The following is a 27707-nucleotide window of genomic DNA, read 5'->3' as shown; positions in this document are numbered from 1 at the left end:
TCAAATACACCATACATACATACACCATTCAAACTATTGCAAAGGACAATAGATTGTGAGTTGTGAGTTTAAAAAAGCATTCATGATTATTTTGCATGTTAGCACACATATAAGAAACAAATATCGACAAAATTAAAAAAAAAACAAAAAAAAAACAATGTAAAAATGAATAACTTATATAAAAATGATATATTTGGCCTACAACTTTTGGGAGTCCTCAAGAACTTTTTTGTATTTTAAATCATATTTTGGACCAACTTAAAAAAATAGGTTTACATTTTGTCTCTGGACGAGTATAATTTTTTTTTAAATGTATGTTTTTATTTTTCTGTGCATGGACTGCTTTCAAATTCAGGGGTGGGATACAAATGTTCTGCAACTGTAGAATTAACCATTAATAATCTGATGTACACCTTTAAATACGTGATTCTGTTGCATAAATGACATGTGTTAAATAGCCAATGCAATTCAAGCAACTTTTTTCTGATTTGACACAGAGGAAGTGCAACTGTAAATAAATAAATATTAATGCAGACGGGAAAAGCTGTCTTTTCAGGACAGGTTACAAGCCCAGTGTCTTATTTTGGTAACACTCGGAACTCATGCATTTAATTCCGGCTGGCTTGCACTGGTGTGGAAAAGATGGCTGCTTCGGCGGCAACGGCGAGTTCTTCCCCCGGTTTGTGTCCAAATTACGCTGTGATTTGCTCTTTTCTTGAGCGCTACGGAGCGTTGTTGGACTTGCCGGAGCTCACCTTTCCTCAGCTGGAGAGGTATCTGCAGGACACATCCTCAGGTAGGGTAGTAAAAGGTCCCGCTGCTCACGGGGAGGAGGAGGAGGAGAGACTTCACCGCTGCATTAATGATAATGGTAGCGAGCTAGCACGTAGCAGCTAATGTTAGCTGGCTGTGTGTTATTGTGTTGGTTTTTTAACATTCTCCTTCAATTAAATATAACTTAACTCCGCCCTGAAGCTGCCATTCGAGGTAGAAAACACGTCTGTGCTCATTCTGATCGTTATTCAGCTGCAAACGGGCCGAATTATTCGAGGTTTTCTGTCACTTTTTTAGCTTTTGAATTGGGCTTAATTTTTTTCCAAGCAGCCTTTATCTGCCGTTGTAACGTAAAACAACACAACACGCACACAAACATGCGGCCGTGACAGTGCTCGCGAGGCGGTGAACGTGGAGATAGCTCACGCAGCGCGGCGTGGATTCAATTAAGTGGTCTCCGAAGGTGTCAGTGTGTGAAACGAGCACGGATTTGTGCACTTTATTTACACTTAAAATATTTTGCCTTGTGGTGCTTCGCGCAGCTACCGTCAAGCCACACAAAAACAGAGGACAAATGCGTAGGCGCTTTCAAAATAAAATAACTTAAAGCCTTAGAAACGCAATAGTTTTGCTGGTTACTGCGGAACTATATGCGCGATTTTGATGTGAAATTAAATTAACTGTGACTTTTATTGTTTCCAAACTCTTAGCGATAACCACATCATAGAAAACGGTGTTTAAGAATTTCACGGTAATTAAGAAATTGTTCTCTTCTTCCGCTCTCGCTGCTAATTGTGGTCGACTTGACTGTTTTTCTTATCCCGTTGCGTCGATTAGCGCATGCGCGTCCTCATCTGAAAGTGTTCCTGATTGAGTGTGTATTAATTAGCATGTGCCATCACCTCGTGTGTTTTAAAAGGACACCACGGACACATTTTTTTCTACGTTCGATATTCCCATTAATTATTGACAGTTTCAAGCTCAATGCTTTTATTTGATTAAAATTAGACTTTTTAAAAATATATATACTTAAAAAGTATATACTTTTTCAAATCGAGGGAACAATATATGTTGTTATAAGGATACAGTGTGTTGTATTTCTCCTAGAGGCCTTCCAGTGCATGTTGGTAAACAGAAAAAGGCGGGCATGTGTAAAGAATAAACTTGTTTTATGGGAAAAACAAAGATAAATAAGGCTCTGTAATGTGTTGACACTGACTCCCGCACAGCGAAGGATAGCAGCAAGAGTGAAAGAGAATGTTTACAAGGCGGTAGTGAGACGTGCTATGATCTATGCACTAACAGAAAGACAGGAAGCAAAGCTGAAGGTGCGAAAAGTGAGCAGGATGGGCAGGATTAGGAATGAGTACATCAGAGGAGAGGCACACCTGAGATGGTTTGGATATGTGCACAGAAGGGATAGTGGATATACTTGACGAAGGATGTGGAAGAGGGAGTTTCCAGGCAGTAATTAAACAGGAAGACCACAGAGAAGGTTCACTGATGCAGTGAAGGAGGATGTGCAGATGTTCAGTGTGGTTAGTGAGGATGCTAAGGATTAGGTGAGATGGAGGCAGTTGGGCTCCTGTGGTGACCCCTATAAAGAAAGTAGGAGATGAAAATGAAGTATGTCAAATATTAATCCTATTTATCTGCGCATTTTTGACTTCGTCCTACATTTTATGTTAAGTCAAAGGCTTTTGGCTTTGTTTTTGGTTTAGATGGTTTGCTGCAGATGCTCTGATAAATGATTCTTTTGTTGTCAATTAAAACTCTTCATGAGCATCAATCAGAGCGAGCATCTCTCAGACTTGGTTTGATGTAAATATTACAGAGGGGAAACACTTTCATTGCAAAATAATGTTATAAAATAAAAAATGTATTTAATTAATTAAATGTGAGCTTTTAAAAAATGTAAACGAAGATGAAAAGATGAAGTTAATATCAATAAAATGGGCAGAAGTTCAGTAAGAAAAACATACAAGAATCAGGGTTTTTTCTTCTGCATTCACATGTTAGAAATTGTCAAAAGGGCCATATTTAGCATGAAAAGCCCAATAGCATTACATAGACATTGCATACATTGTTACCTGGCTGTTTTTGTCTGCACTCTGGGTTTTTTTTGATCAGCTTTTCCCACGATGCAATAAATTTCATCTCCAGTCACAGCAGCTGATGCTGTTACCTGACAGTGTTACTTGCTTTACGGCTGTTTTACACTCTCCTCAACAGTTGTAGCATCACACCTAAAATGCCTTTCGGACGCTAACGGGTTTCTCTGTTTTATTGTTTCCGCAGTTCCAAAGCTGCTGGTTGATCTTCACGTTAAGTTGCTGAGGAAGATCGGCAAATCGGTGTCTGCAGACAGATGGGAGAAGTATCTCGTCAAGGTAAGCGGTTGACACGCAGCACAAAAGAAAAAGAAGTACCGCCACAGTGTTTTGGCACAGGACAATCTAGAATATTTATTTAACATTTAAAATAAATAGCGCCATATTCAGACAGCTCCTACTCCATCCAGAGTACCTAAAAGGGCTTCTTTCAGGAAGCTGAAATGTTCTTTCAGACCATTTTCTTTCTGTACTTTCACGGCCATTAAGATTAGCCAGACATCCAACCCCCCGCCTTTTTTTAAAATTTTTTTTTTACATTTATTTATTTATTTTTTTTGTAAACAAACAGCTTTCCAAAAACGTGCTTTTTAATAGAAAATACTTCCCACATGGTTAAGCAGATGTCTGGTTTTATAGAGATCATCTGGTTATTTAAAAACAAAAACAAAACTTTAACGTTGCAGCATATCAACTTTGGGATCTACTAAACTGGGACTAGGTTGACAAATTTGGAAAATAAAACCCAGTTTAATAATCTGATGGACAGGTCTGTTTTATCAGAGAGACCCATCCTGCAGTAACCACTCTAGGAGCCGAAGCTGTTTGCATGAATAAACGGCAGTAATCCCTGCGCTCAGAGTAGAAAAAGGTACTCAGGGGGTGATGTCAGCAGGTAGCATCAGGGTAGCAGGGTGGGCTCGTAATTTTTGCAAGGGGCCGCAGGAGAAACTGTGGCTGTTGTGGAGCCCACACCAATAAGGTGCTCAATGTTAGTGAGATGTAGATGTCACTGTTAGACAATGAAAATGTGAAGCAGGCATAGTAAAGTCATAATTTAATCAACAATTGAGAACAAAATGTGCATGTTTTTGCAAAATTATAAATATGTTATATTATAAATTATGCAAAGTGCTGTTGCTATTTTTGCTCCAATTACATCTTCTGCAGGTATTCAGTTTTTTTGTTTTGTTTTCTTCTTGTTAATTGAGAGAAAATTGAGTTGTTGGTTTTTGTTGATTTTTTTTTGGCTTTAACAAGTGCTTTAAAGTCAGGTGCAGTGTCTGAGGTGTAAATGTGGGCAGGTGACTGTGACTGAGAGACCATCTGTGTCTGGATTAAACTTCATTACTGAGAACGATTGTTCACATATGAAGGCAAATTCAAAGAGAACCAACATCTTTTGAGAAGGTCTCCTTATGTGTAGAAAGTTTTCGGCACCTGCTGTCTACCAGTTACAAAGATACCAGTTTCATTTATGGTTTCATTTATTTCTCGTTATATTACATCCACTTCAGAAGGCCAAACATTTTCCTGTCAGATTTGAGCAGCCATTGGCTGGAACACCTGCCAGTTTGTCCCATTTCAGCCATAGCCCTTCCAAGCAACCGTTTACCTCTGTGAAGAAGTCACAGTCCCTTTCACTGAGTGCACTGCTGCCAGTTCCTCTGTGATCTTAAGTCTGTTGCTTACCACATATAGAAAGATCCTGTGTAGACAGACAGCACAACTCTCATCCACAGTCAAGGAGAAAAAAGTCACAATAGTCTGTTTTGTTTTTAAACTGGAGTTCCAGATTTCCTGCAGTGTCCTCACCTCAAGCAGTCTTGTTATGGTTCAGCTGGATTGGACACATTCTCAAATGCTTCTTCTGAAAACTTCTTGTATTTCTGGGTGTTTAGTCTCATAATGGTGATTGAAACTGCAGTCCTTAAACCCACCAGTCTGCTGTCCACAGACTAAACTCACAGCTTGACCTCCGACTTCAAAAGTCAGTGTTGTTGATTAAAAAAATCTTTTATTAGAGTGTATTTACAGTGATGCTGCATTTGCTTACTCACACATGAAAATGTAAAAATAAATGATCAGTCACCTTCAAAATCAAAGCAGTAAAAATGTGTTGTCCTTTCCCACAAAACTGCAAAAAACAGTAAGCCATTCTTTGATGGATACTTATCTTTGAATCCTAATTTCACACTGGCTGGTCAGGGACAGCCAAAAGGCCGAATGTGCCCCACAGGATGTACAATGCCCGGGTCTGCTTTTAAGATAATGTTTTTTAGTAGATTTAAAAAAAAAAAAAAAGTACAGGGACGGTTAACAATTTAGAAAAAATGAGGGAGAGGAGACAAATGGTCCCAGTAAACCAGCATGTGATGCCCTAAGGTGGTCGCCTCTGTTATTGTTTGCTATAACAATAAAGAACAGTTAAACACAAACATGCAAAAACACATAAGCACAAAAACACTGTGAAATAAAAGAAATGGGCATGACACACATTACGGCAATGTTTATATGTAAAATTTATGTTTTAAATAATCAGAATAGAAGTAACAGTTTTGACTGGCCAACCTCAACCTCTCACTCTTGCTTTGTGTTTATTTCTCTGACCAAAAAATGTAACCATTGTTATATTAAGACTTGAGAGCCTGAAATATCATCTTTTTTTTTCTACTGTCTCAGAAACATGACACTTTAAGTCATCTAAACAGAGGCTCTTATTTATTTTTTACTTTTTGTACTCAAGAAGTAACTGTGTACCCTCTATTAATTGACTAATGTCTCCAGTTTGACTTTTTTCTGAAAATAAAGGTTAAGCATGTGATGTATTTTAATGCCACTTTGTTGTGTTACTTGTTTCCCTTGCAGGTATGTCAGGAGTTCAACACAACCTGGGCGTGGGAACTCGAGCAAAAAGGATACAAGGAGTTGACGGTGGAGTGCAAGACGGGGATACTTAAAGTGAGTTTTTTGTTGTTGGTGGATGTCAGGATGGCCGTCCGGTTTCCTCTCCCCTATTAGATATTATAAATGAACATTTTCTCCTCCACTGGCCCGCTTTTACACACCTGTGTACATGCTGCAGGTATCACCCAAACATAGACGAGTGGGATAGCTGCAAATAGAGCAAAGTTCTCAAGAAGTCAGATTTAAAGATGTAGGCAAACATGTATTTTAACTTAATCTCCACTTGTTGCTTTGTAAAATAAACCAGGGGTGGGAGGAAGCAGCTAAAAAAGATTGCCTTTTGTCTAGCTCGAGTCGAAGTACTGGTTCTTCCCAGTGTAGCTTCATCAGCTCTCCACCTGTTGAAGGTTCTGGTTGGGGCAGAATGCAGACTGTGGCCACATAGTCAAACTTTCTGTAAGAAGTCCCTGAGCGAATGAAGTGACCCAGAAGTAGAAGCGTGGTAGCCTTTATAAGACCTGGTTGGGTTAATACATAGTGACGCAGTATCAAACTGTCAACGTAACTTAAGTGATTCAGTCCATGTAAATGTTAAATAATGGTGTATTTTCCCTTTCACACAGGCTGAGGTTTTGCACCTTCAGCTGAACCACGAATATTCAAGTTTCTGCTCTAAAATCTTTTAAAAATATAATTCTGTGCCTCTATGAGGTAGTTTGACTTTGTTTGTGTTTGAATAAACTTTCCTTTATTGGGCCTTTCTTTTTTCTGCAGTATTTGTGTGAGTGTCAGTTTGACGACAACGTCAAGTTCAAAACCGCCATCAACGATGAGGACCCAGATAAAATGCGCCTGCAGCCAATCGGCCGGGACAAAGACGGACAGATGTACTGGTTTCAACTGGACCAGGACAACAACGTGCGCGTTTATGTGGAGGAGCAGGATGACTTGGACGGGTCATCGTGGAAGTGCATCGTCAGGTAAAACGGACAGAAACGTCCTGCAGGTGTGAAATAAACGTTTGTTTGTTTTTATGTTTTTAAATATGTGTTCGTCTCTCTCCTTGCAGAGATAGAAACGATTTGGCCGAGGTTGTGGCTCTGCTGAAGACGCAGATTGATCCTGCGCTGTTGAAAAAAGAACAGGAAACGAAGCCTGAAGGTAAAAGAGTTTTTCAGTATAAAAACCAGCAGTTACAATTTTCTCTGGATTGCATTTTTAGTTCAGATTGTTGCAGAAATGTTTAGACTTCATTAGGAACCTACACCTGAATATTTGAATAATAATATCTTTGATCAACATGAGCTGCTGGCATAGCGCACGCTCAGAGCAGTGATTATCACACTTCAGTTGACCTCTCTTGTGCCAGTTGGATCATAATTTTCATACCCCCTTAGCAGCCCCCCCCCTGTTTGTTTGTTTGTTTGTTTAGCGCTTTACTAGTCCCTAAGGACCCCAAAGCGCTTTACACATTCAGTCATCCATCCATTCACACACTGGTGATGGCAAGCTACATTGTAGCCACAGCCACCCTGGGGCGCACTGACAGAGGCTTGGTGGCGTGGTGCCCATGTGCACTTGTTTCTAATTTAATGCTGGTGTATATACTTTTCTCCTTCATAGATGTGTCTTATTATCTATATAATTATATAATCATCATTATCTATATAAATATATAAATTTGGAATTAATCTACTAAAAGTATGGTTTGTGGAGGCCACCATCTTGACGTGCCATCTTGAATACAGTGGCTGTTTTGCTGTTAACGTTTTATGTTTGTTACTAGAGACTGGCCACATGCGTAGTACACCAAAGGTGAAGAGGAAGAAAACTCGTAAGCATAGATATGTATTATCACCTGAGAAGGAGGCCAGCATCTGAGTAAAAGCTCAAACTCATCTCCTGAACTGAAATCAGGGCTTTAAAACAAAACATGCTCGCTTATTCCTGATATTGTCACAGCTATCAGCAGATTAGACCTGTGAGCCTCCCGTCTCTGGTCGTTTGACAATGAGGTGGTTAAACAACAACAGCAACTGGTTAAATGCTAACGTTATGTCAGCTAATGTCAGGCTGGAGTGTCCTATAAACCGCACCTTACACTTTATTTGCTAAGTATCTGATTCCAGCAATGTTAGATCCAGTGGCTAACAGCAGCTAACCGAGGCTAACAATGGCAAAAACAGCAGCGCGTACCAACAGAAGTTCAGGATAATCTCAACAACTCACCTCAGTATCGCTGTCAGAAGTGAGTTCTGCTGACTACTTGACTTGTATCGGATTTTCACATAGTTTTACGTCCCACAGAGTAAATGGATGAGGACACCAGTCTACTCGCACTTAGATTAATTGAAGCCAGAGTTCTTTGTCCTACAGTGGCCACTGTAGTTGGGATTATGTGCTTAAATGGGAGAAGTCAGAAAACAAAACTCTGTTGACTTTAATGTGCAATCTACTGACACCATTGTGTCTTTAACACTAGATTATCTTAGAGCTGGGCGATATGAGATTTTTTCATATCACGATATGTTTTTTTCATTTCAGGCGATAACGATATCTATCACGATATAAGCCAAATAACTATATTTGTAAGATTTAAATGTGCCGTTGCTCACAAGTAAAATGTGAAATAATCAGCAGCTTGTTTTTATTTAAATATTTATTTCCCATAATAAGTTCAACAGGGTAGATGTACTTAAGGAACATGAGACTTTTTCAGATAAATAAAGGCAAATATTGCAAACTACACAAAAGGCAGCCGCTAAAGCGTTTAAGTTTCAAAATAGAACAAACGAAACAGACTAAATTGTCAATTCCACTTAGAAACAAAATATTAATTCTAAAAATAAATCTTAGTTTGTTTTACAGAAGAACAGACAAAACTGACTAACTTTTGTCAATATCAAATAAACTGAGAACTAAAAGGAAATTCTCAATCTCTCCTTGTTGTATAGTTTAGCTTTTCAAACAGTTTTAACAGTTACTTTAGTCTGACAAAAGCCGAATGACGAATTAGCGCTTCCAGTCAGAGACTGAGGCTACGTCCACACGTACACGGGTATTTTTGAAAACGGAGATTTTCCATTTTCGTTTTAAAAAATAATCCCGTCCACACATAAAGGCAGAAATGAAGGAAAACGCTGCTATGAACATGCCAAAGCAGCAGGTGGCGCTAGATTCCTAACCGTGCCTAAATGTTGGCCAATCAGAAGTCTAGAAGCCTCGGTGGGAAAAAGTAAACAAAGCTGGGGCATAGAAGCAGAACCGAGTCGTAAGTGTGGAGGGACAGTAACTGTGTGTATATGTAAGCATTTAAACACTGCAGAGAGTAGAATTAACAGTAACAGTATTGTAGAAATTCATTTCACCGAAACAATAACGTGGCGCAGTGTGACGCATGCACCAGTTTATTGTATTTCCAGACTTGCTTTCGGCACAATTTACAGTGCACGCTACTCTATTTTTTGTCAGACTTGAAATAGCCGAAATACCTTCACACTACGGAACTTCTATGGCTCTTCCGTTTGACAATCTCTCCGGCATTGGAACCATCATCTGTTTTCTCTTCGGTCACGCTCGGTTGATTTTTCTAGTCGGCACACTCATTTCCTCCATTACGAGCTGGCTCCATTACCCGCTGGCTGCTTCCCAAACAAACACACGTGCGGCTTGGCACTTGTGCTGTACGTAACAAGTCACGCGACGTGACGCTGCGGCTGTGATTGGTTCGGCTCTGCACTACTTAATTTGGATTGGCTGACCTTTTTTTTTTTTTTTTTTTTTTTTTTTTTTTTTTTTTTTTTGAGGACAAGAGCGGCGAGGTCTATCGCGATAGCTTAATTTCTCTATCGAGTAAAAGTTATATCGCGATACATATCGTTATGTTCTATCGCCCAGCTCTAGATTATCTATGTTGATACATTTCACATGTGCACAATGATAAAGAAATTTAATGAAATTCCAAATGATGTGATGGCTTGAAATATTGCTTCAGACTGTAGAGGCAGAAAAGAGGTGTCACAACCAGTAAACAGACTGGCACTTACTTTAATTAATCACTCAAAGCTTTTACTACAAGTCTTATTCATCCAGCCACACACACACTCATACAGCAGTACTGAGCACCTTGTCTAACACTAATGAATGAACTGGGAGCACCTCAGGGTTTGGCATCTTGCTAGTTTAGACATAAGCAGTTTTCTTGTTTTCATAACTTGGATGACAAGTATAAATGTAAACAAGGAAATCTTATACTCCACAAGGATTTAACGCAGTAAAATAATTTAGCCCTGCGACAGACTGGCCTGTCCAGGGTGTACCCTGCCTCTCGCCTGTGGTAGCTGGGATAGGCTCCAGGCTTTTTTTGTGCAAAGTCTTATATGTTGAATTGAACTGAGTATGTCATCTGTTCAAAGCCTCTCCCAGTCAGTGCTGTTCTTTCTGCCTGTCTCACTGTACATGATGTTATTAGCACAAACACTTTAAAATGATCATTTAGGACTTTAACAATAATACAGACAGCAATGTAGTCAAACATCTCAGTTAGTTTTATTGGGAATTAACTTTAACCTCTTAGGCTCCCAGGAGTTTTCTGAGCTTTCTGCTTGGAAATGAAATGACCAAAATAAATGAAGTATTTCTCTGCTATAACAAACTCTGTGTAAACAGTCTGGGTATCAAAATACAACTAACACTTGTGAGATGTCATCAGAGGTGTAAATAAGTTACTGTGACTCAAACATAGAAAAATTTTGTTTTTTTTATTTCACTCACCTAATTTATTTAAAAGTATTTTAAAGCATATAACACCTTTGAAAATATACTTTGGTTCACATTTAACTCCAGAAAATCATAAATCAAAATATGGATATTACCTGTCCACAGATTCATGGTGACGTAACTGCTCTTTTAACTGTTTGGTGTCTTTGCTTTGTTTGGTGGTTGTAGAAATGGTTTACACGAGCTTTTAGCTGAGATTCAGAGGTTTCTGCAGACACTACTTATGTCAGGACTTATATTTTTGACGTCTTGTTATAACCGATTAAACACAATCTCCTCCCTTTTGCCCCCATTTTTGGGGGTGTGGGTGCTTAACTAGTTACAAACAAACAAACATCTGTCTCCTATTTTTGTGTCATATAGGAAAGAAGCATCAATATCTGATGAGAAGACTTAATTTAGCCTTGCTGTGTATTATTGTGGTGTTTGGGGCAGCTTTCTTGTTTTGTGGGGTGGTTGTTTTTTTTCCCAAGTGGAGATGAATATCTCTAACAAGTTGATTTGTTCGCGTTGCACATTGTAATTTTTAAGAGAAATGTGTTTTTTGAGTTACACTATATGCATATAAAGCAACAATTTCCCTTTTTTGGTATTTATTTTGTGTGGTGCATTTTTCTCTGTTTTAACAAACGGGAAAGAAAGTTCATTTAACTCGACTTAAGATGATTTGTTTTAATATTTACATGGTCTTACTGAGGTGATGCAAAGTGAAACATGCATTCTTTTTTTAGGTAATGTGCTGGAAAAGCTTGAAAATGGACCTTAAAAGTTTTTTAAAAAGTGCTTGAATTTGACCCTGAAAAATGTGTATGAACTCTGTCAAAATAAACCTCATATTAATCGACATTATTCTACTTACTTTGAGTATTTAAGTACATCAGAGCTCCTAATAGCCATTTAATCTTTTTGTTCTCCTTTTTTTTTTGTATTTTGTTACAGGTGAGACCAGAAAGACTGAAGATACATCAGATGAAGACAGCAAAGACTCCACCAAGTCAGTCTCTCCAAAGCCAGAGAGCATTGAAAAAGTAACACAGAACACGAAATCTGAAAATTCAGAAGCAAAATCTGCACTAAATGGTGTCATTGAAGGTAAAGCGGAGGCAGAGCTCGACTCAGAAAATGTCAGTAAAAAAGCCCAGAACATCAAAGAAGAGCCGATGGAAGTTGTGGACACTAAATCTAACTCAAGTGAACAAACACCGGCCTCTGAGACGTTGTGTACATCAGTAAAGGAGGAAAAAGGGGAGGAACCGAAGAAGTCCAGTGCAGAGGAAATGCAGCAAGCCATGAAGAATGACCAGCAGGCCAAGATCCCTTTGAAAAAAAGGGGAATGAAGTTCAGTGAAGACTTTGATAAAAATAATGCCGTTATAGTGCAAAATCCATCTCTTTCTAATCTGAAGGAGGCTGCAAAAGACAACTCGACTCCTGACCAATCAAAGAAAGCGTTGAGTATAAATGATCATATTAATGGTGAAGTTACCCAATCAGAAAAAGGGTCACCAGAGCGAGTAACAGAAGCTGTGGAGAAATCTGTCGACATTAAAGAGAACGACGCTCCGACCACCAACGAGGAGGTTAAAAAGGACGAGCCACAGGGAGTCACCTCACACCAAGCGGATTTGGAGAAGAAAACTCAAGATGAAAAGGAAACGGAAAAAAGGGAAACATGCGAGTCTTCGCTGCCCCCGACAGAACCGACACCTTTATCTAAAGAGATAAATAATGCAGCAGAGAAATCCTCTAATCACGAAGAGCACGAAGAAATGAAAGAATCCAAACCAGCAGACACAGAGGAGTCTTGTAAGGTGAACAAGACAACATTAAAGGAAAGTCATAAAATATTAACTGCTGATGAGTCAGGGAACCTAAACTTAAATCATGAAGTCGAATCCAAAGAAGCCGAATCAAAAGTTTCAAAACAACCAGAGGAAAAGCTAGACTGCACAGACATGGACACGTCCGAGTCGAGTCAGACTAAAGAAGCCGAGGCGCCCGAAAATATAACGCACAAGCAAACAGATACGAGTGACTCTAAAGAGACTGGATCATCTGAGGGTAATGTAGAGAAAACTGATAGCTTTGCTCTGGAAGAGAAGCCTGAAAGCTGTAAGACAACAGAGACACAATCTGCAGACACACCAGAGAAATCTGTAGACTCTGAAACCTCGGAATCAAAGTCTGTCACTAAAAAAACAAGTGAGAAAGCGGAGGAAACAGCCAACACTAAGGAGAGTGTGGACCAGCCTGTTATCGAAAAGGTCGACAAGTCAGACTCATGTAAAGCTGCAGAGAAGCACGATGGCATCAAAGATGCAGAGATGGCTCCCACAGTCTGTGAGACAAAGACAGAAAAACCAGAAGACATAAAGAAAACTGTCAACTGTGAAGATGGTACGGTACGTGATGCTTCCAAGATAAGCGACTCTGTGTCTGGGCCTGTGGCTGCAGAGGCACAGGGCGCAAAACTCGATGTGACAAAACCACAAAAAGATGACAAAGCTGACATGAACTCTGTCGCACAAAAGCCAGCAGAGCAGCCATCTGAAGGGCAGGATAAAACGCCCAGCCCTGTTGAGAAGACGGATACCTCAGATGAAAAACCTGAGACTGAACAAGAGAAGGATTCTGAGAAAAACCCCAGCACAATCGAGGCAGAGCATCCATCATCAGATAATAAAAAGGATGCTGACAGGGAAAGTGAAAAGGACACTGATAAAGAAAAGCTTTCAAACTGCAAAGAGGACTCCACAGCAGATGAACTCTCAAAAACTGAGGAGAGTAAGGGCAAAAGCGAGGATGTGGACTCTCAAGCGAAAAAAGATGTGGCGAATGGCAGTGAAGCTCCAGCAGATGTTCAGGAGGAGGATGTCTGCCGGAAAAACAAGCGCCCAGTCAACCGAAGGAAAGTTGAGCTCCAGCGGGAGGAGCGACAGGGGGACTCAGAGTCTGACACAAACGTGGGGAGATCCCTGCGAAGATCACCGAGGATCTCTAGGCCGACGCCAAAGGCAGTACAGATCCAGGACAAGAAGCAGGAGAAGTCGCAGGCGCCTCAGAAGCGCGACGAGGAGAAGGGTGAGAAGGAAAAGTGTGAAGACGAGGAGGACAAGGAAGAGGAGGTGGTGAAGGTCGTTAAGAAGAAGCCAAGAGAGAAAAAGACGGATCAGGAAGGCCAAACCAAACCCAAGGTAAGACCATGCATTAATTCCATGCACTGTATACAAAAGATGGACATAGACACTGTGACATTATTCCACATCTGAAACTTAGAGGTGAATGAGAAACTGAGGGACACTCATGATAGTCAGGAGTTAAGCCCACCCTAAGGTGTAACCTGCTTCATCAGCCTTTTTGACTTTTATTGGGGAATTTAAATTGATGACCATAAGAAAAAATATTAAGACTTGAAATGTCTTTCCTGTAGATTTCTGTAGTAGTGGTTTCTACCTGGTGGGCCATGAAGGTCCTGCAGTCCTTAAACTTGGGAATAACCTTTTTTTGCAGCCAGTGGAGTCGCCCTCTGCTGGCCACCAGAAAGAATGGAGGCTTAAGGTACTGCAGCCATGGCTTTGTCCATCTTTTATGTACAGACTGGTCATTTTCCAGATTGCACAGCTCTATTTTTCCTCCGTTAACATTTTCATTACTGCTTGTTTTAGGCGAGAAAGAGGCGAAGGGTTCGGTGGTCCAACACTCGGACGCGCCGCAGAAAGAAAGACTCGGAAGACGAGGACGAAAACAGCGACGAGGAGTCCAGCGAAGAAGACGAGAGCGAGGAGGAAGACGACAGCGATGAAGACTACAAGGTTGAGCGTACAAGAAAGAGGCGGAACCGTAACCGAGAAAGACGAAGCTCGGACTCCTCGACCTCATCCGACGAAGATCTACCTCCCAATGACGACCCTTGCAAACACTGCGGTCTTTCAAATCACCCAGAGCTGGTGGGTAACATCTGTAAAATCTCACCCGCATATATTTATATTGAAAAGAGACTCAAATTATAACAGCAAGGAGAGACTGGAATATTATCCAGAAAGGTTTTAACAATGAGACTTTAAGGGTGTTATTGAATCAGGGGGCAGTTTTTAGCCGTGAGGTTGGAAAAGAAACAAGTCCTGAGGCTCCTCCTAGTGGGGAGAAGGCAGAACAACGCTTTTTTTTAAAATTTATTTATTTTTGTTAGATGTAAATATAGCCCAACATTTAATATCAGTACAAATATGAGAGGAAACTAGGGCAGCTGGGGAGTTCTTCGTTAAAGTCTGAAGCAGAAAAACGCCTCCTAACCGACAGTGATCTCACATAGAGTAGCATCGTCACTTTTGGCAAGCAGGAAAAAACAGCCACTGATTTATTTCCTCATTACTGTAGTTTGATTCTATGGGTTGTGCTAACTTTGCACTCTTCTTTCTTTGTTGAGAGAAATGCTTTTGTTGTGTTACGATCTGCCTGTATCTCTTTCTCAGATCCTGCTGTGCGATTCGTGTGACAGCGGCTACCACACAGCCTGTCTGAGGCCTCCGCTCATGATCATCCCCGATGGAGAGTGGTTCTGTCCACCCTGTCAGCATGTACGTACCAGTCAGTGCACTCAAAATTAAATGTATAGTTAGCTCAGTGTTTCTACATCTGTGGGGCGTCAACGACCGGGAGGAAAAAGACAGCGTAAACCACAAGTAAATGTGTTTTTAATGTAGATTAAAATAATGCAACAAGAGTCCACTGATGCTGTTTTTCACGTTTTTTTTTTAAGAAGTCTTAATGATGGCTTTAAAACTTGTGTGGTGTTTGATATCATGACGCTGAAGTGCAGTTTGAGAGCTACTGGATTAACTAAAGTTCAAATGTATCACTCGCCCCCCTCTGTAGAAGCAGCTCTGCGACAAACTCGAAGAGCAGCTCCAAAACCTCGACGCTGCTTTGAAGAAGAAGGAGCGGGCTGAGAGGAGGTGAGACAGTTTGTGTTTCAGCTGCTGTTGAATTTAACAGTTTGTTTTACTTTGAAGCCAGTGGTTCCCAGTTTGGGTATGACTTTGAACCATTCCACATTACATACATATTTTTAAGGAAGGTAAACAGTCCTTTAGACGGTCTGCGTTTCCGCTGTGGCACAGACGTAGCAACAGCATCTTCCCACAGAATTGAGTGGAGATGGACAAATATAAATACAATACAATTTGAAAGTAAAATTTAATCAATTTTTGTTCTATTTCCACTCTCTGATTTGAAATCTCTCTGGACTTCAGCAGTGGTGTAACAGGTCTTTCCAGAAAGCAAGAAAAAAAAAAAAAAGCCTGCACCTGTTAACTGTTAGTTTTTCACCTGGCTTCATTTGGAGCTTGTTGCGGTGGTTTCCCGTTCAGTTGAGGAAGAAGGATTTTGTGAACGCAACCTACTTTTTGCCTACAGTGACGTAACGTGACAGGAATCATTTGTAAGTCAAATGGTGATTGGTTGATAAGTGGGCTTGACAGGAAGTAAGCAGCAGTAGAGTTCACCATAAAGGGAAAGCAATTCACAAAAATGTCACAGAGCTGCTGCAGAGTAAATTTTTTCATTGGTTTTAACATTTTAGAAGCTAAAACAAGAATATCCCACAGGCATGTTTCTCTGTACATTTTTGACACTGCCCCCTGGTGGTATTATACAGCTGTGCACAAGAATAGTGCACACCCATGGTGTTGCCTTGAAGGTGCAGTACTCTCAAAAACCATTTTATTTCCTGTGCTGGAAAAGATCTCAGTGTTATGTAGTGTTATGAAAATCCTGTCCACTTTCTGTAGATGTGTATTCCAGCTTTTACTCTGAAATTGCAGCTCTTTAGATTAGATTAGATAGAACTTTATTAATCCCTCGGGTGGGTTCCTCTGGGAAATTCGATTTCCAAAAAAGCACAGCACCGACAGAAGTTACAGAGTTACAGAATATTATATATATATATACACACACACACACATACACATATGTATGTATATGTGTATATGTATATATGTATATATGTGTATATATATACATAGACTCACAGCCTTGGCCAGCCGCTTGAGGAGGTACACCAGAGAGATAGAAGGCAGGAGAATAAACCAGCTGTTCTCCACAGAACCAGCAAAGGTGTACTCTCAGTGGCAAGGGAACAATAAGAGAACAGCACCACCAAGGCTGGAGACGGAGCAATACTGGAAGAGCATATGGGAGAAGGACGCAACCCATAACGGCAATGCTCAGTGGCTAGTGGATCTGAGGGCAGACCACAGCGACCTCCCTGAACAGGGTCCAGTAACCATCACAGTGGCAGATATCCAAGAAAGGGTCTCCAGTATGAAGAGTTGGACAGCACCAGGGCCCGACATGGTTCACGCCTACTGGCTAAAGAAGCTGACTGCACTCCACGAGCGTCTGGCAGCACAAATGAACCAGCTGCTAGTTAACGAGAGACACCCGGAATGGCTAACCGAAGGTCGGACGGTCCTGATCCCCAAGGACCCCAAGAAGGGACCGGTCCCCTCCAACTACCGACCAATAACCTGCCTCAGTACTACATGGAAGCTCCTGTCAGGCATCATATCGGCTAAGATGAACAGGCACATGGGTCAATACATGAGCGGGACACAGAAAGGAATTGGCAAGAATACCAGAGGCGCAAAACACCAGCTACTGGTAGACAGAACAGTCAGCCGAGACTGCAAGACCAGACTGACCAACCTGTGCACTGCCTGGATTGATTACAAGAAGGCCTATGACTCAATGCCCCACAGCTGGATACTGGAATGCCTAGAATTGTACAAGATCAATGGGACCCTAAGAGCCTTCATCAGGAACTCAATGGGGATGTGGCGTACAACACTAGAGGCCAACTCCAAGCCCATAGCACAAGTCACCATCAAGTGCGGGATCTACCAAAGAGATGCTCTGTCCCCACTGCTGTTCTGCATAGGCCTGAACCCCCTCAGTGAGATCATTAACAAGACTGGCTACGGATACCGACTACGGAATGGAGCAGTTGTCAGCCACCTCCTGTACATGGATGACATCAAGCTGTATGCCAAGAGTGAACGAGACATCGATTCACTGATCCACACTACCAGGCTATACAGCAATGACATTGGAATGTCGTTCGGACTGGAGAAGTGTAGTCGGATGGTAACAAAGAGAGGGAAGGTAGTCAGAACTGAGGGGATTGAACTACCAGAAGGCAACATTGCAGACATAGAGGACAGTTACAAGTACTTGGGGATCCCACAGGCGAATGGGAACCATGAAGAGGCTGCTAGAAAAGCTGCAACCACCAAGTACCTGCAGAGGGTCAGGCAAGTCCTGAGGAGTCAGCTGAATGGTAAGAACAAGATCCGGGCCATCAACACCTATGCCCTGCCCGTGATCAGGTACCCTGCTGGGGTAATAGGCTGGCCAAAGGAGGAGATAGAAGCCACTGACATAAAGACAAGAAAGCTCCTTACCATGCATGGAGGGTTTCACCCCAAGTCCAGCACCCTGAGGCTGTACGCTAAGCGGAAGGAAGGGGGCCGGGGACTGGTGAGTGTCAGCACCACAGTCCAGGATGAGACAACGAACATCCAAGAATACATTGGGAAGATGGCCCCAACTGACCGAGTGCTCAGTGAATACCTCAGGCAGCAGAAACCCAAGAAAGAGGAGGGAGACGAGGAACCATCATGGAAGGACAGGCCCCTGGACGGTATGTACCACCGGCAGATAGAGGAGGTGGCTGATATCCAGAAATCCTACCAGTGGCTGGACAAAGCTGGACTGAAAGACAGCACAGAGGCACTAATCATGGCAGCACAAGAACAAGCTCTGAGTACAAGATCCATAGAGGCTGGGGTCTATCACACCAGGGAAGACCCCAGGTGCAGGCTGTGTAAAGATGCCCCAGAGACAATCCAGCACATAACAGCAGGGTGCAAGATGCTAGCAGGCAAGGCATACATGGAACGCCATAACCAAGTGGCCGGCATAGTGTACAGGAACATCTGTGCCGAGTATAACCTGGAAGTCCCGAGGTCAAAATGGGAGATGCCCCCAAGGGTGGTGGAGAATGACCGAGCTAAGATCCTGTGGGACTTCCAGATACAGACGGACAAAATGGTGGTGGCTAACCAACCGGACATAGTGGTGGTAGACAAACAGAAGAAGACGGCCGTAGTGATCGATGTAGCGGTTCCGAATGACAGCAATATCAGGAAGAAGGAACACGAGAAGCTGGAGAAATACCAAGGGCTCAGAGAAGAGCTCGAGAGGATGTGGAGGGTGAAGGTAACGGTGGTCCCCGTGGTAATCGGAGCACTAGGTGCGGTGACTCCCAAGCTAGGCGAGTGGCTCCAGCAGATCCCGGGAACAACATCGGAAATCTCTGTCCAGAAGAGCGCAGTCCTGGGAACAGCTAAGATACTGCGCAGGACCCTCAAGCTTTGCAGTGCTTTAACTAAGCACTGCAAAGCTTTTACAAGTTTGCACTATTTGACAAACAGAGGACACTCGGATTAACTTTTTTGTGTGATCATCTTACTGTGTTTTTCTTCTCCAGGAAAGAGCGTCTGATTTATGTTGGAATCAGTGTCGAGAACATCATCGCGCCCTCTGTGAGTACTTAGTGAGGTCATGGGGTCTTAAATAAAAACAGAAAAAAACATTGACTGCTGCTGATGTTTGTGAATGTAAGTGACGCTGAACTCTTTCCAGGTTGAGGTCGAGGAGGAAAAACCAGAGATCATTATCAAAGAGAAGAAAGAAACAAAGAAGAGTAAGAGCTGGGGTCGGAGGTCAACGAGGGCGAAGAAAACCATCAGCTACAGGTACGAGACATACTATTTTGCTGCATGTTCAGGCAACCAGTCCATATCAGTTGATGTTGATGACATCAGTGTTTGTAGCTAGTAGCCAATCACGGATAATATATAATTTCTATAGAGCCGTAGTCATCATAAGAAAATCTTGCCTACTCCACAAACAGTTGATGGCCTGGGTTTGTTGGATAAGCTCGATCTGCCACAGTGTGGGGAGTTACATCTGCCTGCCAGATGTTTTCTTTGGGGGGGGGTTGTTTTGTTTGTTTGTTTTTTACCCTAAATAAATCATAAAAAGATTACCTATTATTTCCAGTATCTAGAAAATAAAAAATCGTAAAAGGTTTTGTTTACTGAAAACAGACCCTGGTCGACATGGGGGGGGGGGCTGAATGTGCATCTGTGTGAGATAAATGTTATCACATCTCTTTTGCTGTGAGCCATTTAGGGTGTTTTCACACCTATAGTCGGTTTACTCTGGCCCAAATCAGTTTGTAAACTTCTAGCTTTTTCCTTTGATTTGGTTTGTTTTCACACAGAGAAAATTCTACGTTAATGTTCAGTCTGCTTATTGGCCAGGAGTGTCTGGGCTCGACCAACAAAAGTAAACAGGAACAGGAAGGTGCTGTGTTCTGGGGTACTCAAGAAAACGGAGAATTTAGGTTCATTTCAAAGCTCGTTGCTAGCCTGTAAAGACCTTTGCAGCTCTGTAGTAGTTTTTATTTTTCTTTTCTTTTCTTTTTTTAAACTCAAACTTGTAATGTACACCTAGTCGCACCTAGTAGTTGGTTCGGATCGCAGTCGGATCAGGTTTGCACCATAAACAATTGTGTTGACTTCATTTGAAACTGCATTAATCCCACCCCCTCTAAAAACTCTCCGTGCGGTTGTTTTGGTCAGCACCTGAGTGCGATTGCCAAACCACAGTTTGATTTAAACGGACTAAACGCTGCAGGTGTGGAAACACCCTTGGAGTCAGTCGGCAGTTGGACAGGTGATTGTGTTATTATTGGCAGAGACGCATTTAAATTCTCCAGGCAGCAAAAAATATTCTTGTCTGTGTTGATGTAAACTTTGCAGATTTGATGAGTTTGACGAGGCCATCGAGGAGGCTATCGAAGAAGACATCAAAGAAGCAGAGGGTGGAGGTAGGAGGAGAAGAAACTGTACTGTGTACTTTGCTGAAAATATTTCTGGCTCTGAAGATCAACCCAAAATCTGAAGCTCATTTAACATGTTGTATCCGTCTTGTTTGTAATGCAGAAGAATGTAGCAACTTGTCATATTTACACAAGAAGCGGTTCAAATGTGAAAGATGTGAAGTTTTTAATATAACTGAGGTGTTTTTGCAGGAGCGGGTCGGGGTAAAGATATGGCCAACATCACAGGGCACAGAGGGAAGGATATTTCTACCATCCTACAAGCCGAGGAGGGCAAGGAGAACGGCCAGCCGCCGCGACCCAGCGCCAGCCAGCGCAGGAAAAAACGCCGGCGACTCAACGACCTGGACAGCGACAGCACCGTGGACGAGGAGGAGAGCGAGGAAGAGTTTCGCCTCAGTGAAAGGTACAGTTTGACTTTTGGTTTCCAATCTCATAAATCTGTCAGTTTTGTTCACCAGACGCTGAACTCTCTCTGCGTTCGCTTGTTTGCTCGGATGCAGCTCAGAAGAAGAGTTTGTTGTGACGGACAACGACACGGAAGCTGAATCGGAGGCCGACTCCAACAACAGCGACTTTGGCAGCAACGGTAGCGGTAGGCATCGAAAGTCTTCGCGGAGCAGACTGCTGACATGCAGACGGAGCTCCAGAAAGCGGCGGCGACCGAGAGGGTACTCGGATGATGAGGAGGACGAGACGGATGATGACGATGAGGATGAAATAGGTATATCTGTTTTACGTTATACTCTTTTTACTTATTCTCTAAAACCTGAAATAAAGAGATGACTACAGGTTAAAAGGTGCAAGTTGTAGTTGAGTTGTCTGCCCCACAGAGCATCTTTGCTTATAACCAGAAGCTTCAGACCTTAGATCGCTTCTGAAACGCTGCTATTACAGTACTTAAACCCAGAAATTACTCGCAGAGACCTAACACAAATATTTGAGGTTGGAGCCCCCGGTAAAACTATAAACAAGACTAATGATAAGCTCAACTAGTAACTAGTACACAAAACTGCAAAGAAAGTTAAGAGAAAAGACAAGTGCTGGTGCAGGAAAGAGACCCAGCATTAACCCTGCTCTTGATGGTGAGCCTCCTTAGGATGAACTACAGAAACAGAGCAGGTTAAAAAGGGGATGCGTCTGGGTACACAAGCAAGTCAGAATTACAGTTTAAATGTCTGAGCACAATGTCATTTAAAATTTGTTTCTAAGAATATTCCTGCTGCAGGTTATCCTCTGATTTTTAACCGCTTCTTTGTTGTTTTTTGTGCGTTTCTGTGCAGTGACCGAAGGCTCCAGTGAGTACAGCGACAGTGATCTGGATATGAGCCGCCGGCGGTCGAGGCGAAGCCAGAAGAAGCAGGTTAACTACTGCGAGACGTCCGAGTCTGAAGGCTCTCAGGCCGAAACCAACCAGGCCAAAACGAAACCCAGACGTCAGCAGGAAAGCTCCGACAGCGACGGTCAGTCAGAAACACTTGAGTGATTGATTAATCTATTTAGATTAGTAATTAATCAGATGAGTTAAAAGTGTGGAGAGCAACTTTGGTTTCCACTAATTTATCTTAAAATATTTTGTGACTTACAGTTAAAGGTAAGAATAAAAATCAAACTTTCAAACTCATTGGGTCTGTATTAATAACAAATCCTTTAAAACAAATACAAAAGTTTGGTGTCTTTCTAAAAAAGAACTTTTTCATCCAGTTTTGATAATATTCAGCAGATTGCAGTATCTAAGCTTTATTAACTCCTCCTGTACCCATGACATCTCTTTGATCTTAAAATAGTTAAGACCAGAGTCACCACATAAATCACACCAGCTTAGAGACTGGTTCATGACCATCCGGCACACCTGCCATTCACGAGGGAAAACTTCCGTGTAATTGCTTTGGATGCTTGCACATTTACTGTTAGTAGAGGTGATGGACTTACAAACGGAGCTGCTCTCTGAGCTGTAGTGAAACTCAAAAGTATGACCCAAATCATAAACTGAGAAAGTTGCATAACTTTTACTGCGAAGGCGAGCTTTTACTGGTGACCAGGAGTAGTACACCTCAGTCTCCTTGTAGCCACACCTATGGTATCAATTTTAAAAAGTCTTTTTCTTTTTTTTAAGTTGACCTCTGACCTCTCTGAGATTTTAACTCATCCAAGATTTTTGGTAGTTTAGTTTTTTAATAGTATCAATTTGAAACTCCTATGTGGCCTCATTGTTGATTTGGTGAATGACCTTTTATGGGTGAGGTGTTTAAAAACTGCAGGCAACCCCAGCAATCTCCTAGAAACCAAAGCAATTGTTGGTGCTTTTTTCGGTGCAAAACAGTCTTCGCATCCAATTTCACCCTGTGAGATGGCAGACAACTGTCAAGCAATGAGCTCTTGATGTCATGTGAGAAACTTCATTTTTAACCCTGACAAAGTGCATTCACTTTCAGCACCATGGACAGCGACAGCAGAGAAGTGTTGGTTTAATGCAGTCTTTTAGAGATGAAGCTGTTTCAAACTCTTCCTCAATTGATTTTATTTAAATTCTGACTGTTTGACTGACACACACACACACACACACACACACACACACACACACACACACACACACACACACACACACACACAGTCTTATTTCATTATTTGCATCAGTTTTAAGTTGCTGAGTTTTAACTGAAAAACAAAACGCGTAAATGAGGCAATGTTGACGTGAACATGATTGATGACAGCAAGACTAAATGTGACTCTTGTTTTCTCTTCCCAGCGAGTTTCTCCAGAGACTCCGAGGAAGATTCGAGGGATTGGAGGTCGAATAGAATCTCATCGGAGGAAGATTCCCGGCAGCGACGCAGACGCCTAGCGCTAAAACGCAGGAGAGCGTCGGAAGATGACGACTCCGACGAGGACTCGGACGAATCTTCCGAGGAGGATCGACCCATCCGTAAACGAGTGAACCGCATCGACTCGGATGACGACGATGACGAGGAGCAGCAGGAGGAGAAGCCGAAGGAGAAGAAAGCAGAGGAGGAGTCAAAGGGAACAAATGCATTGGACTGTGGCCTGGTAGAGCTGCCGCCCGCCAACGGGCAAAGCCCCATAAAGAGCCTCGAGGGTATCATCAACCGGCCCGCTGCCACCATCGCTACCATCACCGCTCCAGGCATTATCCCACATCTGGAGCCGCCCAAAAGCATCAGTGCCACACCGGCTGCTGCCATAGCACCAAACGGGCTGGTGGGGCAGGACATTGCGGCACAGGACGATGACGAAGACGACCTGTTAGGAGTCACAGACCTCGTGGACTACGTCTGCAATAATGAACAATTGTAAAAACAAAAGTGGTGTACTGTTTGTTTGGTTTCTTTTTCTTTGTTCTTTTTTTTTTTTTTTTTTTTTTTTTTTTTGGTGGTATTGTATTTTTATATTGCTTAACTTTATTATTCCCTCCCATGCCAACAACTCCTCCTCCATGTCCGTTTTTCTCATGTCACCTGGAAGCCTGGACCCCACCCCCACACCTCCAGTGTGACGCTGTCCCCATGGGATCCTGCAGCCAATAAGTCCACCAACATACCATTCCTCATTTGTCTGGAAATAACCAGTTGACCCGCCGAAGCACCGTCGTCCCCCCCGGTTGTCGTCATCGTTGTCCTGTTTTCAGTTTTGGTTTTGATCACTTTTGGCTCTGAAACTGGGGGAAAAGTTAGTCTGTTTGAAAGCTGAATAACTTTTAAAAAAACAAAACAAATCATTCCATAATTGGCACCAAGTTCTGGACATCTGTTTATCATTTTATGGCTTTTTAAAGAAATGCAATCATGTTGATTGAAACGCACTTCACCGGGCAGGGTTAGATGAGATGATAGACGCGGCCGTTTAGCTCTGCACAAACACGGCGCGATGAGCTACAAGAAAGCGGGTTTAGCTTGTTAGTCTGCTTTAATTAACCAGCTGGCACGCTGACCTTTCACAGCGGCTTTTAGCACCAGATGTTTTTTTAACGTTAACAAACATGCTTCCAACGTTACAATCGACGAAAGCCGGGGCAGTCGTGGTGCTGCACTAATTTAGAGGTTTTTGTTCGTTAATACTTTTAAAACAATGTATGTTTAATTTCCTAAACATGATATTTTCAGTCAAATCCACCTGTGGGCATTTTTAAAGCTCTTTCAAGCTCACTAATTAACCCTTTATGGCCCGTTTGTTGCAGGTGGAGCTTTAGAGGAGCTACAGGTGGATTTTCGGTTTTTAGGCTTTGTGCTGCGCTAACATGAGCTACTGCTTCATGTGAGGGATGTATTTGATAAGTTATTGGTTCTTTCTGATCATATCCGGTGTGTATTTTGTTATTAAACCACGCCCCCCCCCCCCCCCTTTTTTTTGTCAATGTTAATCAGTCAAATATACCCCCCTCCTTTTCATCGTATGAAGGTGTGAATGTATATATGTGACCAACCTTCGTTCGTCCCCCCCTTGAACCTAATTTTTTGTCGTTGAATGTTAGAGTAGCTTTTGTATATTGTATACATATATAATTATTTTAACTACACGCGCACTGCCATCAGCATCAGAGGTTGAACTTTCAGGTTATAGTTTGTTTGGAGAAACCAAATCAAAAGGTGAAACTCTCCTTCCCTCCTGATCCAGACTAGCCTCTTCTCATCGCTTTCATGTGATTCATGGTTTCAGTAAATCTATTTTTTTTTTTTTTTGTATATCTAAACATTTATTTGTTGTTGTCTCTTTGAGGAAATAATGTAAAGTGTCTTATTTTCTTTGTGGGTGGAGATGCCTGCAGGTCTTTAGATTTTTAGTATCTTTAAATGGATGAAGGAGTGTTAGGGTTTACATTAAAGAATGGGGTTAAAATATCCAGAAAAAGATCACCTAGTTGAAGCAAAATAACTCCCTGGTTTGACTTTTTAAAAACATCCTTTGAATATATATATTTTTTATTGTAGACATAATACTCCTTCGTTATAAACAACACTCGGCTCTGAAAGCCTGTTTTCTCTCTTATTCCACTCCCCTGGATCTTCCTGTTTCCTCTGACATGAGCAGTTTCCATAATCCTGAGCTCAGGTTCGGATCAGATCAGGATCATGAAAACCAAACTGTTTTAAAGCGATGTGTCGGGTTGCAGGGGAACAGGGGGGGAAAAAGGCAAACCAATGACTTCACTGACCTCTGCTGGAACCAGTCTGTGTGTATATCTGTAGTTTTTGCTGTAATATATTTAGAGGCATTTTTTTAACCATGGAAAAATATATCGAGCAATTCTTTGGGATTGCATGAGTTTCTTATAGTTTTCTTTTGTAGGGAAGTAATATTGGCACAACAGTTTTTGTAAGAAAATCGCAAAAAAAACCCCTCTGGCATGCTTTCAGGATCTCCTGACCTGGTGCATTTGTGCTGAGGGACTCGTGAAGTAGGCGTGTTAATTTGCAGTGAAACTGCATACGGGGTAAGCATGCGCTGACTTGCTAAAGCTCGAGGGGGAAGAACGGGACGTCGCCGTGGAAAATAATCAAGGACTGAGAGGGAGTGAAGCCTGTTTGTAAAATATTTTGTAAATTAGTCTCAGCATGGTCTTCAGAGGATAAACCACTATTTATCATACCGTTTTGATACTGGCCACGGCCAAAATGACTTCCAAGACAAAAACCTATACGTGCTGCTTGCACAGCATAGGCGTCTATACACGATATTTAGCTTTTAGATTAGCTGGGCAGAATATAGAAACCCGGTTCTACAGACGTAACAGAGGTGCGTGTCCTGGTGGGTCGAGACGGAGCAAAGGAGTGTCTGTGTGCTGTGTGTAACCCTGTTTATATTCTCCACAGAGATAAGGAGAATGTATAAATGTGTATCTCATGGTTATGAAATAACCCGTAGCGAGACCTGCATAGGGATGGAGAGAAATAAAAGCTTAATAAAGAGAAAGAGGAGGTCGGTGCCAATGACTGAAGTGTTAACAGTTTCCTATTTACCTCATGATGAATCTGGGAGGAAAGACACCCTGTCCACTGTGTATAGATCCTTGTAGACTGGTTGGTGACGTTTTGTCCGCTCCCTACATTTTATTTTATTTTTTTTGGTTAACTTTACTGTTATTTCTTATGAATCCGATCTTGTACATTTGTCATAATAAAATGGGTTTTAAGCCTGATGTCGACTGTGCTCGTTTTACAAATGCAAAACATGCACAAACAGCTGACCCTTATAACGCTTAAAATACATAAATGATACATAAGAAAATAAAAACAGGCTAGAAACGAGTTGCAGTTGCACCCTTTGTTGTTTGAGCTGCCAACAAGACATGAACATGTACCAAAAAGCCCTTGACCTCCCTGCCTCACAAACACATAAATAAATACTGAGCCCACCATAGAAAAACATTAAAAACTGAATTAAGGAAGAAGAGACTCCCTGAAAACATTAAATAACTGCAATAAAGCACAATGTATAATAAAGCAGTCTAACCCTGGAGTGTTTATCGAACCTTGTGGAAATTTAAAAAAGTAATTAAATATAAATTTGCATATATGAGCTTTAATTTCTGTCATTTTTGCTACATCTGACATTTTATTGTTTAGCTTAAATAAACATTAATATATAAAGGGGTTAGGGTCAGCTCTTCAGGATGCCTTTTCCACAGACGTAGGTCACAGTGACATAAATTGTCTCACTGTGGGTTTTACCGCTGACTTTGGGGAAAATTAAAAGCCCCGACCTGGAGGTTTCTGGTCCTAAAGTGCAGACGACCAAGGTTTAAAAACAGCTTTGTTAAATCTGTTGTGTTGACGCTTCTAATAGGCCCATAATATAAAAGCAGTTCAGATCCTTCACATGACTGTCACACTATTGACTATTTTATGTATTTTATGACTATTGCTCCTTTTGTCTTTTTTTGCGAGGTGACCTTGGGATTTTGAAAGGCGCCTTCAAATAAAATGTATTATTATAGTTATTATTATTACTAATTATTCCATCTCCAGCTTAAGTCACTTTCTCTTAAACAGGAAAGGCTTCTGAATCAGCACAGATGAGCGTACAGATACTTCACAACTTCTCCCAAAATTCAGAAGTTCTTTATCAGAGAGTTTGGGAGCTCTCTGAAGATCCCCAGTATTAGACTGCACAGCTGCAAATATTTGGTGGTCTGGTTTGTGTTTATGCATTCA

The 27707-nt window shown here is 41.7% G+C and overlaps 1 protein-coding gene across 2 annotated transcripts; it reads left to right on the top strand.

Annotated features, from left to right (window-relative positions):
- The first annotated feature begins 624 nt into the window (after positions 1–624).
- rsf1b.1 (remodeling and spacing factor 1b, tandem duplicate 1) lies at positions 625–26692 on the top strand. Of its 2 annotated transcripts, XM_076889418.1 has the most exons (17): positions 625–796; positions 3073–3164; positions 5754–5846; positions 6567–6772; positions 6862–6953; positions 11511–13765; positions 14082–14129; positions 14237–14518; positions 15044–15148; positions 15447–15526; positions 19120–19174; positions 19275–19387; positions 20459–20526; positions 20731–20944; positions 21042–21262; positions 21822–22001; positions 23288–26692. In XM_076889418.1, the coding sequence occupies exons 1-17, from the start codon at positions 643–645 to the stop codon at positions 23851–23853; spliced, it is 4824 nt and encodes a 1607-aa protein (XP_076745533.1). In that variant the 5' UTR covers positions 625–642; the 3' UTR covers positions 23854–26692. The 2 variants fall into 2 exon arrangements, with proteins under 2 accessions (XP_076745533.1, XP_004551244.2); XM_004551187.4 differs by lacking the exon at positions 14082–14129.
- The last annotated feature ends 1015 nt before the right edge of the window (positions 26693–27707 follow it).

This window comes from Maylandia zebra, linkage group LG10 (genome assembly GCF_041146795.1).
Source record: "Maylandia zebra isolate NMK-2024a linkage group LG10, Mzebra_GT3a, whole genome shotgun sequence".
Taxonomy (NCBI): domain Eukaryota; kingdom Metazoa; phylum Chordata; class Actinopteri; order Cichliformes; family Cichlidae; genus Maylandia; species Maylandia zebra.
Note: the sequence above shows the minus strand (reverse complement) of the source record. Positions and strands in the feature narration are given on the sequence as shown.